The sequence below is a fragment of the Dendrobates tinctorius genome, unplaced genomic scaffold (genome assembly GCF_039654945.1).
Source record: "Dendrobates tinctorius isolate UK_male_01 unplaced genomic scaffold, ASM3965494v1 ptg000231l, whole genome shotgun sequence".
Classification (NCBI taxonomy): domain Eukaryota; kingdom Metazoa; phylum Chordata; class Amphibia; order Anura; family Dendrobatidae; genus Dendrobates; species Dendrobates tinctorius.
Window position 1 is genome coordinate 723,542 of NW_027361898.1, and position 20,073 is coordinate 743,614.

The following is a 20,073-nucleotide window of genomic DNA, read 5'->3' on the forward strand; positions in this document are numbered from 1 at the left end:
TGTATAGAGACACTACTTTACCATAGTGCAATACCCATAGAATGCTGCCATGAGATTTCCAAATTACACCTTTATACAGTTCCTCACCACAAAACTAATACCTCTATGTAATGCCCTAATTATACCGCCATGTTGCCACGGAATACTATCACAATGAGACATTGTTTCTTTTTACAGAGGCATTATTTGGCCACTGTATGGTGGTAGTATGGCACTGTAAAGTGATATAAAGTGGGTAGTGCTGTTGGAGTACAATATAACCGCATAATATTGGCCTGGTGTGGCAGCATTAGTTACGTAATAACATATTGCAATGCGGTACTTCTGGACACTATATAAGGCATACTGCACGCTATGTCGGCATTATTTGGATACTGAATACTAGTGGTTTATGCACACTATATGGTCATTTCAATCCTATAAAGACTAGAGGTGACCCACAATGTGCTGTCCAGGTCCCCCCCGCAGTTTGACTTGGTCCCAGATGAGTGCATTACAATTGTTTTATTGGAGTTTTCCATGTGAGGTAATGTAAGTATCCCCCTTCCCTGCATCACATCTCTCCTTCTGCCTTCCCTCCTCTTGCCCCCAGGCTGCCTCTTATCACCGGGATATGAGTAGTGGGCTGTGCAGATCGCTATCAGTAGACCCTCCTTGTCCTTGCAGGGTCTCACCCCCATCATAATTGTTGTCATTCTTGAAATAGATAAACTTAAGTGTTCTGTCAGCACCCCAGGGCCTCGGATGAGTAAAAGCCCCTAAGTTAACTCCAGGCCTGACTTCTGATTAACTGTCCGGGATCACACTGGCCCGGTGGCCTTTCACTGCATTCCTAGGGGCTTCCAGGCCAGTCAGCGCAGGGACAATACATTCACCACAGCAAGAAAAGATACAAATTGGAGTTTTGTTCTCAGATGGTTATAAAACCCACAGAGGAACAATGAGGAAAAGGAAATACAGTAAAGGCAGCAGCCATCGAAGTGGTCCCAGCGGGGAATGTCACAGCCCAGGGCATAGGAGTACCTTATATTATATGGTACAACAAGTTATCTGTGTCCTGGGGATAGGGATCCATTACATTACAAGGTACCACAATGTATCTGAGCCATAGGCATGGGGATACGGTAGATTATATGGTATCACAAGGTATCCGGGTGATCCCTGGGCATTGGGATATGTTATACAGGGTATCACAATGTATCTGATCCATAGGCATAGGGATACGCTATATTGCAGGCTATCACAAGGTATCTGATCCCTGCGAATAGGGATATGTTTTATTATATGGTACTATAAGATAACTAAGCCTATGGCATAGGGGTATGTTATATTGCAAGGTATATGAGCCTTTGGCATAGGGATACATTATATTATATGGTATTATAAGATATCTGAGCCTTTGGCATAGGGATACGTTATATTACAGGGTTTCATAATGTATCTGAGCCCTGGGCATAGAAATACATTACATTATAAAGTACCACAATGCACCTGAACCATCGGCGCATTCAAGCACCAGACATAAGGAGACATTATACTACAGGGTATCTGAGGACTTCTCATAGGAAGGCGTTATATTACAGTACACCATAATGAATGTAATTTATATGTATACTGAGTGATTAGTGTGACTTAGAAGTTAAGATGCTGCCACTTGATCAATAGATTCCAGATATTAAAATAAAGGGGAATGCCTCATAATCGATAAGATGTGCAGTTTTACAGGGTTTATTGGCTATGTCTTACTTCTTTTGCGAGTGTACTTTTACCCACTGAGCCAGATGACAGAAGCAGTGTTTTACTACTTTTATTCACGTTTAAGGTATTTTGCACACTGAGCCGGAGATGCATGCACACCAGCTATCTGTACACTCTGAGCCGAGGGGGAACATGCACTTTGTCTTGCTAGTAGTGTGGATCGTTTTACTCAGTGAGCCAGGGACACATGCACAGCATCTTGCTGCTGTAAGGGGCGATCACCGGTGCGTTATAATGAAGTGAATGAGACAATGAAGTGTCTTCCCGCTGGTGACATCTTCATTGCTTCAGCCCTTTATATAGTGTGGGCTCATTAGTATGAGCGCTGCTCTGGGGGCCGCGCTGCTGAACATCACCTACCGGCCTTTATTCTATGTGTGGGTGGCATCGCTCCATTAGCCGGAAGCTTTGGGTCCTTTGTTGTGTTCATCATGGGTGCATTGCTTACCCCTCATTGCCTCGCCCAATGGAGGGGGAGACGCATTTGGTGAAGCCTGTCGACCACCTATGGGGGTCCACCGAGGCCCCAGTCGGGATCCTTTTTTTCCCATGATGGGTTTGTTAACATATTAGGGTCCCCACTGAGACGAAAGCGGCTCTGAGTTATTCTGATGCTCCGTACCAGACAGGGAAAATGGAGATTTTTACGGATTTTCTGTGGGAAGGGAGGAATACATTTTCTGGCGATTCCATGAAGTGTGAGTGTTTTTCGCTTGTCATTAAATTTCCCCGGTGTTTATAATGCATAGAATCCATCTGTCTGCTCGCTCGCTTGTACATGACGTGCGGCCCTTCGGCGCTGGCGGCACACTATGTCGGCTTTGTTCTTCCATTTACTGCACATTTGTGGAAATATAAAAATGTAAAGTCCAAACAGAGGGTGAATTCATACATTCTGATCAGTGGCGGGCAAGAGTTCTCCAAATCCCCCACGTACCCATCGTGCGGACCTTCAGTGTTGTAGGGCCCATGAAGATGTGATGATTATCCTTCCCTTCAAGGGCCCCATCACCATCATTGGTACCTCTGACTATATATTTGGCCCAGGTGACACGCCTCACACCGCCATACTTATGCTATAGCCAATAGCCCCCATTGAGCCCATTATCCGGCCGTCCCGGCCCCCATAAATCACAAGGATTACTTATAAACCAGAGGACAATGGCCGCCATCACACGGCCACCAGAATGACAGATTGACTAGGGAAGACACAATTCATTTTATAGATTTGGTTCCTGAAATGTTGTCATTGGGGACCTCCCACCGAGCCTCAATAGACCTCCGGATGCACAATAAACGACATTTGTGCTCATGTATATGGCATATAAGGGAAGATGGCCACACAAAGCCCCTCATAGAGTGGTATAATGAACCATGGAGGAAGCTGAGGTAAACACACAGACAAGGCCAGGTATCTGATATCTTAGTGTGTAGGCCGAAATTTTATCTGTGAATGAATAAAGGAATTTTGTTATTTTATATAGAAGTTAAAGATTATGTTTTACATGTGATAGATTCAAACGTCATTTGAACTTTGACTTCTTGTAAAAAACATGTGACTATTGGCGCCAAGTTTCAAATATGGAATGTATTTAGTCTGGGAACAACGCTATTTTTTCATGTCTGTCATCCCCTGTGGAAGAAGTAACTATTACTTCGAAACGCGTTGGGAATAAAACATCAATCTTTAATCTTTACTCTCAACTGGAATTGTGTCTATTGTTAAGCAGCGCACGAAGTACGTAAAAAAGTTCCATATGGTTTGATGTCAGATGCTGTCATAGCAATCATCTACATCAGTGTACAAACATAGCTGCTGGAATGACATACACAAGGCCTACATGTAGACAATTAAGCTGGTTGTTAGGATTTATTGGATTTTCATAAAATATCTGCCCCAGAATAATAATTACCGTAATATATATCCTACAGAAACATGGCATCCCTGTACCGGTGACCCCGAAGAACCCCTGGAGTATGGACGAGAATATCATGCATATAAGGTAAGCGACGCCAACGTGACCCTCGGGGATTCCGGAGAATGACGCTGACACTCGGGGGTACGGGAGTATGATGCTGACACTCTGGGTACGGAATAATGACACTGACACTCAGTGTACAGGATAATGACGCCGACACGCGGGATGTGGTATAATGACGCCGACACTCGGGGTGTGGTATAATGACGCTGACACTCGGGGTACAGGATAATGATGCTGACACTCGGGGTACAGGATAATGACGCCGACACTCGGGGTGTGGTATAATGACACTAACAATCAGGGTACAGGATAATGATGCTAACGCTCGGGTTACAGGATAATGATGCCGACACTTGGGATGTGGTATAATGACGCTGACACTCGGGATGTGGTATAATGACGCCGACACTCGGAGTACAGGATAATGACTCTGGCACTCAGGGTATGGGATAATGACGCTGGCACTCGGGGTACAGGATAATGATGCTGACACTCGGGGTACAGGATAATGATGCTGACACTCGGGGTACAGGATAATGATGCTAACACTCTGGGTACAGGATAATGATGCTGACACTCGGGGTACAGGATAATGACGCTGGCACTCGGGGTACAGGATAATGACGCTGGCACTCGGGGTACAGGATAATGGTGCCGACACTCGGGGTACAGGATAATGGTGCCGACACTCGGGGTACAGGATAATGATGCTGACACTCGGGGTACAGGATAATGATGCTGACACTCTGGGTACAGGATAATGACGCTGACACTCGGGGTACAGGATAATGATGCTGACACTCGGGGTACAGGATAATGACGCTGGCACTCGGGGTACAGGATAAAGACGCTGACACTCGGGTACAGAATAATGACGCTGACACTGGGGTACAGAATAATGACGCTAACACTAGTGGCATGGGATAATGACATTTGGGGTGAGTGCAGATAATACATGTGATCCTCTCTCTTTCAGCTATGAGGGGGGGATCTTGGAGAATCCTAAGGTGAGTGACAATGTAATTATGGACTGGCTGCAATAGGTAACAGGACGATTTTGATCTGATAGTCTTTGGCCTCATAGATCTCCGCTGTGTGACTCCCTCTCCTATTGCCTATAATACCATGAGCGATGGTCACATCCTCTGTCCTGGGAAGCTTACAATCTACCATGTGTTCATCCAGTGTGCGGCATGGCGGCTTCCCCGGATGCAGCTGACATTTTCCTGCAGCTGCTGCCATTTTTGACAGTAGTGAAAACAAATTAGCTGTCAGCACTAATCAGGATGAGCACCCGCAGGGGAGGGCACCGCTGCTCCCATGTGCCACAGCCTGAGGGCAAGATCCACTTTGCTCCAGTATTGTGATAACACGTCAGTCTTTGATCACTGTCACCTGAGCGGCCGCTGTGTAGCACTGGAGCGCAGAACCTTTTTTTTTTTTTTTTTGCTATACGGTCAGCGGGCGCACACTGGCCTTCATGATGGTGGCCGGGAATGTAGGCATTAATCTATATGTGCTGTCTAAATTGACCTCCCCCATTGCACATTTGTGTTTTAGTAAACGTTCCCCTCTTTCTGGTGCTGACATTAAACTAATGAAAAGAAAAAACAATCTAAATGTCTGAGCAAGTAATAGAACAAGTGATTTCTCCAAATTCATTACAAAATTCCACTTTTACTAACTCCAGCAGTCTCACGATTATTCACTTCTTCATGACCTTTTTAAGCACTTTCTGCCCCTTTGGCTGTTATAATCTGCTGCCGAAGTGATACATAGTCAGCATTTCTAAGAAATCTCATCTCATTCCTCATGGGCAATGGCTTCTAGTTCACTAATATTGGGTTGTCAGGAGAGTGGTCCAAAAAGGGCAGAGAAGAAATCATTGCTCAAAGAAGAAGGATACAAAATGCTGCGACAGAGACTGTTCCTACAAATATGGCAGGAAGCAGTGGTCACACAGGAGCAGTTTCTGGACTTAGCAGGAAGAGGAGGCTGTCGCTGCGAGTCACTGCAAGACCTGCAGCAAGATCCGATAGCAACCAGAGCTTAGGGCTCAGTTTCTACAGCGCATACTAAAAGCTTATGATCGCTGTGCCCAAACTCCAAGATGTCCCTTTTACTGACCCACAAGTATAATAAGTCTCCTCCAATGTGCAAAACCATAGAAATGACCTCAGAAGTTCTGTGATTCTGCTCTATGGAGCGATAAAATAAAACTGGAACTTTTGTATGGCTCAGAAGAGCCTGGAGGCAGAGGAATGAAGCATGCGCTGGAAGAACACCCTACCTACAGCCCTACAGTGAAGCATGGCAAGGCCTCAGTGATGTCTACAGTGAAGCATGGCAAGGGCTCAGTGACGCGTATAGTGAAACATGAAAGGTGGCTCAGTGATGCCTACAGCCTTAAGCATGGTGGGGGCTCAGTGAAATCTACAGTAAACCATTGCAGTGGCTCATTGATTTCTACAGTGAGGCATGGCAGGGGCGCGCTGATGTCTACAGTGAAGCATGGCGGAGGCTCGGTGATGCCTACAGTGAAGCATAGCGAGGGCTTGGTAATGTCTGTGGTGAAGCATGGCAGGCCTTGGTGATTCCTACTGTGAAGCATGGTGGGGGCTCCACAATGCCTACAGTGAAGCATGGCGGAGCTCGATGATGCCTACAGTGAAGTATGGCGAGAGCTTGGTGATTTCTGAAGTCCTAAGCATGGCGGGGGATCGGTGATGAATACAGTGAAGCACAGCCAAGGCTCAGTGATGATTAAAGTGAAGCAAAGTGAAAACTTGGTGATGCTGACCGTGAATAATGGCCAGGTGGGCTCAGCAATGCCTACAGTGAAGTGTGGCAAGGGTTTGGTGATGCTCTGGAGCTGGAAACCTGCAGTGTGTGGTGGAGGACATGAAGTGTACAAACAAGTATTAGGAAATCCTAGGGGGACAACTCACATCTTCTGTGAGGAGCTGAATCTCAGGTGCCACTGGACTTTCAAACAGGACAATGATCCCAGCACCTCCCAGTCCAATATGGCTCGGTGTCAGAAGAAATCCTAGAAGATTCTGGAGCAGTCATCAGTCACCTGACATAAACCCCATGGAAAGTGTAGAAGGTCATGGCAGCAAATCCAAGAATATTAGTGACCTGGAGGTTTTTACCTATTAGAATGCTGCCAGAAGTCGGTGCCTGGAGATGTTCCTGCAGCAGGTTATAACAGCAAGAGGGGCAACAGGTTATAGCAGCCAGAGGGGCTCTACTAACTACCAAAGACACTGCTCGTGAAGGCGGGGAATAATCTTGAGACTGCTTGGGTGAGTTAAAGTGCCATTTTGTGGTGAGTTTTGGGAAATCACTTGGTATATTAGTTGTTCGGATATTTTCATTGTTCTTATTTCATATTTCATTGGTTTATTACAAACAGCAGAAATATTATACATTTTACTAATAAACCAAATTTACAATGGCAGGGTGGGGCAATTGTGACTGCATAATATCTATTTATCTTTCCCTCTTTCCCTTCTTTTTCTCGTACCTCGTCTTCCCAACTGCAGGGATTTATGAAAAAAAAAACAGATGGTTGGGCCATTTTCTGCCTCCATGAGACCCGATTGAGGGGCAATGAGGCGTCCTAATGTTAGAAAGATAGAAATTTACTTGCTTTAACTTCATCTGTCGCTTTGAAAGAGTTCATTCAGCCTCGGACACAACAAGATCAGCGGGTGAATAAAGCATTGACGGCAGCGCACCCTACACCAGCCTTTACTTCACGCCCCATTTCCTCCTAACCTCCTTCTCCTCTTCTCTCGCCCTCCCCTGTACAATGCTGCTCTCTTCCACCACACATTTTATCACATTTTCTACATTTTTTAATCTTTATTTTTCTGAATAGTTTTATCTTTTATCATTTTTTTTTTTTTGCTTTAAATCATTTCTCCATGACATCTGTCATAGCCACCCTGCTGGGCCACATACATTGGAAGGCTTGTGATTATGGCCGCTAGTCAGAGATCAGCGACAACAATATGGCCGTCAGGAAGGTGACAAAGTCATTTTATTTTTATTTGGATGTTTTATTTAATGGGAGCTGGGTCAAGAAGATGGGTCAGAGTGACTTTAATTTCTGGGGTTTGGTCAAGGGGCGAGAATCGCATAATTCCTCGACTTAACCCGACCTTCTTAATTAGCCTGACCCCATTACCTAACTAACCACAACCCTCACATTTAGCCCTATTCCCTCTCATAGCATGATCCCTTAACTAAGGCCAAATGAAGTCTGGTCCCTTTTTTCTTACCCTTACCCCTCAATTAGCTTAAATCCATCACATAGTCCAAATCCTTCACTTAGTCCGACCCTCTTGCTAAGCCCGACGCCCTGCCTTAGTCAGGGTCCTTCACATCATCCGATCCATTCATTTACTATGTGCCACTCACATAGTCTGACTGGACTTAGTCTCAGCCCAGGTGGATCTGGACTATTGGAGGGGCTACTGGAGAACTGGAAGCCTTTCATTTATTCCAGACTATTGGAAGGAAGGGCCAGTAATATAGAAAATGACATCCCATATAGAGAATATGGGAGGCTGTCCCCCCATTCGGGCCCCTAGTAGTCCCAGCCCCACTCCCTGCCAATGCTTCTCTGGCACTTTTTTTTTTTTTTTTTTTTAAAGGTGTCTGTGGTTTTTCCAAGCACAGGGTGCTGGAGTGATTGACGGCCATCACCACGCCCCCAAGTCAGGGACCGCGAGCAATCAAACGGCCACCGCAGATTTCAGCCAGTAACCCAGAAAGGGCGTGAATGATGAGCGCGGAGAGAAGGCGCCTTCTCATTGTGCCGCTGCCAAGGCTGGCATTAGGCTGATCTGTTTTTAGATGAGTTTCTGCTTTGTTCCTCTCCGCTCCCCCGGATGTATTAACCTCGGGGACACGGTACGAGTGCGTTCCTGCGGAGCACCTGCTGGGGTCACCCGCTCTGATTTCTTTTTGGATTTCTGCAGAATAAACTGCTGTGGTAGACGCGGCTCATACATCCGTTATGGGCTCTCACCCCCTCCCATCTCGGCCAGCACTTTTACCATTATGTCATTTATTACAGTTATTAGAGGGACATTACAATGGAGGTGTGCTTATAAGTAACCTGTTGCACCCCAGCAGGTGTGACACTACAACTCCCAGCATGATCTGATAGTCTAACATAATAACTAAGTATAGTGTAGTACTAGTACACAGTAGTACAAGTGTAGCCAATCAGATTGCAACTTTCATCGTTTTTGTACAAGTTTGAAAATAATAACAATATCTCATTGGTTGTTGACGGCTGTACCGACCCCAGAGGCCCCATCCATAACAAAATAGTAGCTGTAGCCCAAAGCAACCAATCAGATTTTTTTCTTTCATTCCTGCAGAATGTTTAGAAGTGATCTGATTGGTTGCTGGTTAGGAGGGCCACCTCAGTAACTGCCCCATTAATAACAGTTAGTGTCACCCATAGCAACCAATCAGTTCCTTCTCTCACTCTTTCAAAACCGGTTTAGGAATGAAAGAAGTGATCTGATTGGTTGTTAGGGGCAGCATTTGACTGGAAGCCTCTTCAATTACAGTTAGGCATAATGACCTATCAGATTTATTCTTTCATTTTTAAACCTACTCTGGAAGAATGAGAGAAGTGATGTGATTGGTTACAAATTACAATAGACAGTAAATTGAGAAATAGCCCAACTAGTGGCCTTGCAGTGAGGCTGCGGATTGGTTGGTATAAAGGCCCTGTCTCACATAACGAGATCGTTAGCGAGATCGCTGAAACGTCACAGATTTTGTGACGCAACAGCGATCTCGCTACATGTGACACATAGCTGCGACCGGGCCCCCGCTGTGATCTCGCTGATCATGCTTGAATGGCCCAGGCCATTTTTTGATCACTGGTGTCCCGCTGGCCAGCATGCATTTTTGTATTTGACGCAGATGAGCGACCACGTTGGCGACTCAGAACTCAGGGACGCAGGCGTGAGTCGTCAGAATCGCTGCTGTGTAACAAGGTCCCAACGACCGCCGAGGTCGTTATATGGATCGCTGGATCGTTGCTGCGTCATTGAGTAGATCTGTCTGTTTGGCAGCATACTAGCGACCATGTAGAGATGCACCAGCGATCCTTACCAGGTCGTATCGTTATCGGGATCGCTGGTGCGTCTCGTAGTGTAACGGTACCCTAAGTGTCCGTGTTGCTTAGTTGGTTCTTTCTACCTCTGAACTTCCCAAAGTCCTCAAGTGTTTTTATTTTCTAACAGAACAATGCACCAGACGGGCTGTTTGTGAAAACGAAGGACCCCAGTACCTCGCCAAGCACCCCCGACATCCTGGAGATCGAATTTAAGAAAGGTGGGTGTCTGTGACTGAGTTCCCAACAGTCCCAAATTTTTGTGAACCATTCTGGAAAAATTGGAAAGGCGTCCCAGATGCCTTGTATGTGTGGAGACGGGTCTAATGCTGAGGTCAGAGCCGGGTCCAATCACAGCACTATAACCTCTTGGATGCCGTGGTGAATCATGACAGCAGCATTGAGGAAGTTGTACATAAAGGAGGGCTCCCTTTTGATGCCCATCTGCCCCATGGAGCACAATGGGGGGTCTCCTGAATGATCCCGTGTCTGCCATGTACAAGCCATCATGTGGCCGCAGGTTCACGTCACAATATAAGATGTTAAACCTAAACGAAAACTAAAACATACGGTAATCAAAATGGCCACATTTGGCAACGGCGCGTATTACTGTCAGAATTAATAAAATGGCAGAATGTTTCAGTGAACGCTGAAACTGTAGAATTGCTTATTTTTTTTTAATCACGTTGTTTCCCTAAGAAAATGGAATAAACGGAGATCACAAAGTCGTACAGACCCTAAAATGGTAGTAATAAAAACTACCGCTCGGGCCACAAGAAACAAGCCCTGATACAGCGCCACCAACCAGAAAATAAAACAAATTCTACATCTTGGAAGATGAGGAGGGAAAGTCTGAAGTGAAGAGGGGCCTCTGGGACTCTGATGCCCGAGGGTCCGCATACACCTGATTAATAATGATCATCAGTATAATAATGCTGAGTCTATAGCGCAATATGGTGTATTATATTCACGTCTATAATGATTAATAATACACAAAGCACCATTAATAACTTCATACACTATAACATAATTTTACTCCTATGGTCTGTTACAAAAAATCTAAATGATTATATGCTGATATAACATTTTATAAATCTTTTTTTATATATTGTTTTTTACTTTTATTTATTTTCCCCATCCTCCACATCACGCTCTCGATATTATCGACCCTCGCTATGTGATATGTAGTCCATGCATCCCTAATATCTGTATCTGAACATCCATCTCCACCCCCCCACCATTCCCAAATCCATTACGGGAAAAGCCCATAATGTATAAATGCAGGATTGTGTGCGGATTGATTGTCGGTGCTGTCTCAGTACACCGCTGCCGCTGTCAGCTCTTCTAATACCAGACTGGCAGCTGCTCGGAGCCTGCGCCGTCACGTCCAGTGACTCATTTACACGTGGCATTATAGCACCTTATGCTATTGTCACGGAATTATCCCCGAGAAATTAAAGTCCCATCGTCCTTCCAGCCGGGACAATGGCGTCTCCATTCAGCCGCAGTTCATCAGATTTATCTATTCATCTCCCGAGCTTTATTTATTTGAAGTTTTAATCTAATTATTGACTATTTGAAAACTATAAGCTGCGGATCAAGTCCGGGACGGGCAAAAGTGACGTGCAAAATACGGCCCAAAAAAATAAAACATTCCCCCACCCGGAAAAAAAAACCCCTTTAAATCTAAATAGGATCTGCAGACTGATGAAGGCGGCTTAAAGTTCATTATTGCAAAGAATTACATTTAATAGCATAAGAGAGCGAGAGTGCTCTTGTTAAGAGGTGATTGGCATTGAATGGTGCAATCAATACTAATGGGGGCAACAGATGGAGAAAAGATTAAGCACAAAACTAGTCCTGGCTCCGCTTTGTGGCGAAACAAGCCCTTGTCAGATTGCTGATACATTTATTGCTCATTTCACTTTGCAAAAGAATAATGTGGCCTTTCTTTTCATAGTCTGTCCTCTCCCTCCCACCCGTAGCCCTTCCATCCGAAAATCTCCCCCCAAATCGCCCTCCCCGTACACCACACCCTTCCCTCTGCCTTTCTTGTGGAAGGTGTAATAATTAATTCATGGGGTCTCTCGATGGCTTTAACTTCTTACTGGCGGCCCCCCTCCCTTATTCCCTCTTTGAGTGTTGACAGGTCTAGAACTTGGTCGGCGCTCATTGAAACAGACATTATGGGAGGATTGGATGGATGGGTGGGTCGGAAACCCACCGAGCAACTGGCCACCAGCTTCCCCCCCTCCTCTGTCCCCATTTGTCAGGCTCAAATCTCTGAGTGGTGAGACAGAAGGTGCCGGGCCGTAAGACAATGGCGGACCGTGAAATGCAATTAAGAATGGGGCTGGTGGCAATTTCACAGTGTATGAAATGAAAGACAGGGTGACAGTAGAGACAGGCTCCGGGCCCGGGGGGCTTAGAGAGGGGCTCATTTTATTGCAGTTTCTATTTTATCCTAAATCTGTAAATTCTCCCCCCTCTTCCCTTCTCGTCCCCGCCACCTTCTGGTTCTTAAGGAGTTATTTAGAGTTCATATCTGTCTTATCTATTAAACGCTGCTGTGTGGAGGAGCCGCCGCATCGTTGCGAAGCATTTAGTCCATTCTCTCACATATACCCAATTTATTTAGTACTTTTTTCCTTCATTACAGGTGTCCCTGTACAAGTGACAAACATCCGTGATGGGAGCCGGCATCACTCCGCCCTGGAGCTTTTCTCCTATCTCAACGAAGTTGCGTAAGTCAGAAATGAAGAACTAGTAAAGTGTGAGATATAAAACTATGCACTGTCACTTTAAGAACGGATCCAGTTTGGGGAGCATCGGGACTCGGGTTAGGGAATGCCGTTACCTGCAAACCCCTAATTGTGCAATGCACCTGCAATCTAGAATCTAGAACAGAGCAAAGAAGAGTGAAGCAATCAGTTGAGATCAGGTCCAGTGATGTGGACCTGTCCGTAGCTTCTCTCAATCACATTGTCCTGCTTTACCCATGATCACAGCAGCCTCCATGAAGTCCCACCATATACCTTCCTAATGTGTGAGACCGAGTACCGCTCCTCCTCTCCACATACACCCCAACAGTTGGTGGCGCACACGGGTACATTTTAACTTTCATCAACTTTAAGACCCTGGGACGTTCATGCCCACCTAGCCCTGCCTCTCTCAGCACCTCTGACTTGTCCTAAAATGTATTCTTGGGTTAACTTGGGCCCACCCAGGAGCCAACCTATTATCAATAATTTGGATAGCAGTGTGCCCTATCAACAAGTTGCAAGTTTCCATCAGATACGTTGTAAACCTCCGGACCTTCGTACCATTATTGAGTCACTGCCCACTCAAAAGTCTTCTGGTCCTATGATAAACCAGCACCACCTTGCCCCCCAGGTCAGGTGAGTTTTCCTGACTTGTGACATTTTACAATTGTTTCTTCATGCTTCAAGGTCCTGAACACAGACCTGAATGTGCAAGACCACCATTAGGGCTCTGACCAGACCCCCACCCCTGGAAAATGACATCAGGCAATAAGTGCAATTAAACCAAGGCCTCTATGACCCTGCAGCCGCCTATTAACCTGTGAACCTTCAATGCCACTTTACATTACGGCACGGCTTCCATGGTTCTTTCCAGAAACAATAACCATACCAGCCTTAAAGTGCAGCAGAGAGGATGTTATAATGCACTTTTATACTGCAGAGATAATGAAGAGCCATCACAATAGCAGATCAACCTTGTAATAAATGGCTTATTGTGAATCAAGAGCCTTGTCTTCAGCTCTGGCTAGTGAGCGCACCCTGCAGGGGCATAAAGTCACTGCACCTATCCTGACTGTGGCCTCAGGGAGGACCATTACTCTATATTTCCATTATATGGTGAGCGCCCCCTACAGGGGGATAAAGCCGCTGCGGCTAGTCTGACTGCATCCTCAGGGAGGACCCCTAATCCATATCTCCTTTTATACCACGGGTCTCAAACTCGTCAGAGTAAATGGGCCGCACATAAAAAAAAATTTAAGCTGGAGGGCCACATTCCTTTCAAAATTAATACAATCACAATTGATAGCGGTATCTAAGGGGTTAAACGGCCGCGATCGGTGCTAATACCGATCGTGGGGGGAAAGTCACGCCTCCGCTCTCTGCGCGCTGGCGTGATGTCATTACACAGCGCCAGAGGGATGTCATCATGCAGGGACACAGCCACTACGGAGCGGCGCACTCCTCCTCTCTTCTAGCGTGAGCAGTGGCGTAACTAAAAAGTTATGGGCCCCGGTGCAAACGTTCAAATGGGGCCCACCCCATGCCAAAATACACGCACATCTCCGCTCAGCACACCTACACACGCAGCTCTGCTCCACACACCTCGTACACCATACGACTCCGCTCTGTACACACACCTCGGTCCTTGTACACACACAGCTCCGCTCCATACACCTTGTACACACACAGCTCCGCTCCATACACCTCGTACACACGCAGCTCTGCTCCGTACACCTCGTACACACGCGACTCCGCTCCGTGCACACACTGCTCTGCTCCGTACACCTCGCACACACGCGGCTCCGCTCCGTACACCTCGTACACACGCGGCTCCGCTCCATACACCTTGCATACACGCGGCTCCGCTCCCTACACCTCGTATACATACACGGCTCCGCTCCCTACACCTCGTATACACACGCGGCTCCGCTCCGTACACCTCGCACACACGCGGCTCCGCTCCCTACACCTCGTATACACACACGGCTCCGCTCCCTACACCTCGTATACACACGCGGCTCCGCTCCCTACACCTCGTACACACACGGCTCCTCTCCGTACACCTCGTACACACGCATCTCTGCTCCGCACACCTCGTACACACGCGGCTCTGCTCCGCACACCTTGTACACATGCGGCTCCGCTCCGTACACCTCGGTCTTCATACACACACGGCTCCGCTCCGTACACCTCGTACACACACGGCTCCTCTCCGTACACCTCAGGCTGCGTTCACACGTCGCGGTTTATTTCCGTTTTCGCAGCGTTTTTTAACGTGCGATTTTTCCGCGAAAACGCAAAACAACAGCATCCCATGAAATCCTATGGGATTCCGCAATGCTGTGCTAATGCTGCGGATTTTCCTGCCGGAAAAATATGCAGCATGCTCATTATTTTGCGGAATCGCGGCGATCCCGCACCCACAGGATTGCATTGTTCTGCTTACTTTCCGCATGTGACTGTGCCCACCATGCGAAAAGTAAGCAGAATATTTGCAGCTGGTACCCACAGTCCGGAGGAGAGGAGACTGTCCACTGGCTCTGGGTACCATATCCTTGTAAAAAATAGAATAAAAAATGCTGTTATATTCACCTTCCGGCATCCCGCGCAGCCTTCCCGGGCCTCAGCGACGCTTCCGTTCCCAGTAATGCCTTGTGAGACCTTTGAAGACGTCACGGTCTGGCGATAATGTAGCGGTCCCTATTCCTCGCGAGACCGCGACGTCATCAAAGGTCTCACAAGGCATTACTGGGAACGGGAGCATTGCTGAGGCCTGGGAACGCTGTGCGGGACGCCGGAAGGTGAATATAACACCATTTTTAATTTTTTTAATTATTTTTAACATTATATCTTTTACTATTGATGCCGCATAGGCGGCCTCAATAGTAAAAAGTTGGTCACACTCGTCAAACACTATGTTTGACGAGTGTGACCAAACTGTCAATCAATTCTCCAAGCAATGCTACAGATCGCTTGGAAAACGCTAGCAATTCTGCAAGCTAATTACGCTTGCAAATCGCTAGTTTTTCCGCGGGAAAATCGTGGGAATTTAAAATGCGATTTTCCAGCAGAATGGAATACTTCAGCGAGAGTTCCGCTACGTGTGCACTTAGCCTCATACACACACACAGCTCTGCTACATCCACCCTGTAAACCCCTCCTGACCCCACTCAGAAACTTACCCAGCACCATGACAACCAGTACAAAGACAGCAGCGTTCTGCATACAATGAGGCCCCTGATCATGTGACCCACTGACTCCTCCCCCTCCTGTGACCTCATCACAGGTCCTGTGCACACAGAACACATAGCCATGGTGCGCTCCTGGATGGCTGCGTGGCTTCCCCCTTCTACCTGCCTCAGGGGGTGAGACATGTGGTGCACCGCGGGCCGCAGATGACTGCCTCAGGGGCCACATGCGGCACGCGTGTTTGAGACCTCTGTTTTATACAGTGAGCGCCCCCTACAGGGGGATAAAGCCTGTGACTGTGGCCTCAGGGAGGACACTTACTCCACATATCCATTATATAATGAGTGCCCCCTACAGGGAGATAAAGCCACTGCATCTAGTCTGACTGTGGCCTCAGATAAGACCCCTATCCATTATTATTATTTATTTATATAGCACCATTGATTCCATGGTGCTGCACATGAGAAGGGGTTACATACAAAGTACAGATATCATTTACAGTAAACAATCTAACAATCACAGACTGATACAGAGGGGAGAGAGGACCCTGCCCTTGCAGGCTTACATTCTACAGGATGGTGGGGAAGGTGACAGTAGGTTAGGGGGTTGCAGCAGCTCCAGTATTGGTGAGGAGGCAGCGGGGATCATTGCAGGCTGTAAGTCTATTTTCACATTAGCGTTTTTTAGCGCTGCACTTCGTGCGCAATAGAAACGCACGCAAAAAACGCATGATGCGTTTTGCATGTGTTTGCATTTTTTAGGCGCATGCGTTTTAACCAGTTTCTAGCCATGTTAACTCTTAAAACGCATGTGATTTTAAACGCAGGTGTGCGCATGTCCATGCGCACTACTGCGTTCCCATAGATTGTAATGCGTTATTTTGGAGCATTCCGTGCGCAAGTGTGCGCATGCGTTTTTTTGACACAGTTGGACGGACCCGAAAATGCAACAGGTTGCGTCCGGCGCGCCTAGGCGCACACTACAAAAAAATACATGCGCACGAAAACGCATACGAACGTGTGCAAACGCTAGACCATGCGCCCGCCATGTTAAACATAGGGGCGCATGCGCATGGACGCGCACGATGCCCTGCGCTAAAAAACGTTAATGTGAAACCAGCCTAAGCTTTCCTGAAAAGATGGGTTTTTAGGTTCTGTCTGAAGGATCCGATTGTGGTTGCTAGTCGGACGTGTTGGGGCAAAGAATTCCAAAGGATGGGGGCTATTCGGGAGAAGTCTTGGAGGCGGTTGGGTGAGGAGCGAATAAGTGTGGAGGAGAGAAGGAGGTCTTGGGATGACCAGAGATTACGTGAGGGAAGATATCGGGAGATTAGTTCAGAGACATATGGAGGAGACAGGTTATAGATGGCCTTGTAGGTCAGTATTAGTAATTTGAACTGGATACGCTGAGGGAGTGGGAGCCAGTGAAGAGATCTGCAGGGGGGACAAGTGGAGGAGTAGCGAGGAGAGAGATGAATTAGTCGGGCAGCAGAGTTAAGGATGGACTGGAGAAGTGCGAGGGTGTTAGCAGGGAGGCCACAGAAAACGATGTTGCGGTAGTCGAGGCGGGAGATAATGAGGGCATGCACAAGCATTTTAGTAGAATGAGGGTTGAGGAAGAGATGGATTCTGGAAATATTTTTGAGCTGGAGGCGACAGGAGGTGGAGAGAGCTTGGATGTGTGGTTTGAAGGACAGGACAGAGTCAAGGGTTACTACGAGGCAGTGGACCTCTGGTACAGGGGAAAGCGTGATGTCGTCAATTGTTATAGATAAGTCGGGTAAGGAAGATCTGTGAGATAGGGGAAAGATGATCAGTTCAGATTTGTCTACATTGAGTTTGCGGAAGCGAGAGGAGAAGAAAGAGGATATGGCTTATAGACACTCCCGGATTATCTAGTGAGCGCCCCCTACAGGGGGATAAAGCTGCAGTGTGTAGTCTGAATGTGGCCTCAAGGAGGACCCCTACTCCATATCTCCTTTTATACGGGGAGCGCCCCCTACTGGAGGATAAACCTGCTGTAGAGGATAAAATCTTATGACCGCGGCCTTAGGGAGGACCCCTACTCCCAGCTCCCCCTCTGTATTTTTCTTATTGCCATGTTAATAGATGAAATGTTTGTGATCCACTGATGTGGTTCATCTCTACAGGGGTAAGCACGGTGTGGGGAGAATTGATATCGTGGAGAACCGATACATCGGGATGAAGTCACGCGGTAAGTTCCCTATTAAAATGATGAAAATTAAGGTTACACCACCAAGATCTGGGATTCCCATACTGCTACCTACCACTCATATAAATGCATCCTCTGCCTATACCACTGTCCGTATATCAGCAGCAATACTAAGTTGTCAGCACATTCCTAAGTTGTCAGAAGTATTTCCTGCCTGTCTGCAACTTTATTTCCCCGGTTACAGAATGAATGGCAGCTCTGGAGTACAAACTGCTGACACATTCACATACAAAAGGTTTAGAAACTATGTATAATAATCGCCATGTCTGGATCGATTGCAGCTCTCCTGGTGTGTAGGGAATTGCAATGTAAGCTCTTAACTACAAGTGATCTCTGTTATGTCTGTATACCATCAACCCAGTTTGGAGGCAGGGAAGGCGTTAAATAAGCTCCTAATTTTGGGGGAAAAGTCGTTAAATTTTATTAAATAAAACTTTGGGCCAATTCATTCAATAAACATGTTTTTTTTTCCCCAGAATTCTGATGTAAAACTGTTTCAAATGTTACAATTTTTTTTTATTTACGTGAAGATTTTGGGACTTTTGCCTTTTTTACCCCAGTCCCGGACAATGTTTTGAAAAGTGTATAAAATGCCATCATTGATGACTCTGGGTCTTTGGGTAGCAGTCACCCCACCATTTCCAATAACTCTGCTTGCCATCAGTGAATGGAAACACCATAGATTACATTCTGCAAACCCTGTGCCAGACCTAACACTTCTTACAATTGCACCCAATCTAAACCATCAACCTTGGGGACTGATACATTGTAGCAATCAGGCAGTAGATTTGTGCTGCTGATGTTTGTAGCGCACTGTAACAAAACCTCTGCTGTAAAAAGTATTAGGCCTGTACAGGGTTTTCAGCTTCTGGAAAGAAGCAAATAAATAAAATGACAATATTCCCTCTTACTGACAACAAGCAGAGTTCTTGAAAATGCAGAATTAAGAAGCGGAGCCTGGGCCTGTGGTTTGTGTGGCGGGGGCAGGGCTCGCTTGGCGCTGTGTGTGCGGCGCTCGCTGTGCGCGCCTCTGACAATAGGCTGCTCGGCGCTCGGGCATCTGAAATTACAATAGATTTGATGCATATTCCGTCTTTTCACAATCTCATTATCAAATTATGTTTTTTTGCTCTCAAGGAGGCCTAATTAAGTCAAGTAAATTAAATCTGTGGGAGGGAAAAAGTGCGGCATGTTTCAGCCTTTAATTCTGCCAAAATAACAAAGGCGATTTCTTTTTTTTCTTTTTTTTCTTCTTATGCTTTAATTTCTCTTTTTATCTCCATTTTCCGTTAAGACAAGCAGCAATCATTTACCGTCTGAATGGAGACAAAAAAAAGTTTCTAAAAAGTTTGTTTTGTGCTTTGGTCAAATTAGGGTCGTCCTGGAGGCCGGGAATTTGTGTTGTTGTTTTTTGTTTTCTTTTTTTTTTTCGTTTGTCACACCAAAGGGGAAATTTGTGGAAGAATTGTGCCTGGATAGATCATTGTGGAAGGGTTTTAGTGATTGTCCTAGGTTAACACTAAATATTCCTGATAGTCTACATGGACTTTGGGGTTGATCATATTATACCTGGTGGTCTACGGTGATCTGAAGGACAATGCCTAATATTTTTCATATGGACTGGTGATTGTATTTCCAGAGATCTGGGGTAGTTTATTGGTTAATGATATAGTTTGGCCTTTGGTATTTTTAAAGCTTAATCCTATTTTTCCCTGGTGGTCTAGGGGAGAGGGGAGTAAACAAGTAAGTTAATCTGCTAGTGGACTAAGGGTGCATCTCCGCAACAGAAATTTAATCGATAAAATGTATTGGATGCGGTGAATCCACACAGTTCAGTGAACACATGCAGATTTACCTGCGTTCAGTAGACGGCAGCGCTTTGGACGCAACTAAAATATTTTGCGTCCAAAGCGCTGCTACTTCCCGATCGTGGGCACATGGCCTGAGAGGTTAGTGGAAATGAACCTTGTCATCTAGGGTTGTGACAGTGTTAAGGCCCCGT

At 46.3% G+C, this 20,073-nt stretch overlaps 1 protein-coding gene across 2 annotated transcripts in view; it reads left to right on the forward strand.

The window, feature by feature from the left end:
• ASS1 (argininosuccinate synthase 1) overlaps nt 1-20,073 on the forward strand; it is a 72,275-nt gene that overhangs the window by 29,348 nt on the left and 22,854 nt on the right. For both annotated transcript variants that reach the window (XM_073555925.1, XM_073555926.1), the window contains exons 8-12: nt 3,691-3,761; nt 4,717-4,747; nt 10,019-10,109; nt 12,548-12,632; nt 17,989-18,053. In XM_073555925.1, the coding sequence (XP_073412026.1) occupies nt 3,691-3,761; nt 4,717-4,747; nt 10,019-10,109; nt 12,548-12,632; nt 17,989-18,053 (343 nt within the window). The remainder of the gene's footprint in view (nt 1-3,690; nt 3,762-4,716; nt 4,748-10,018; nt 10,110-12,547; nt 12,633-17,988; nt 18,054-20,073) is intronic.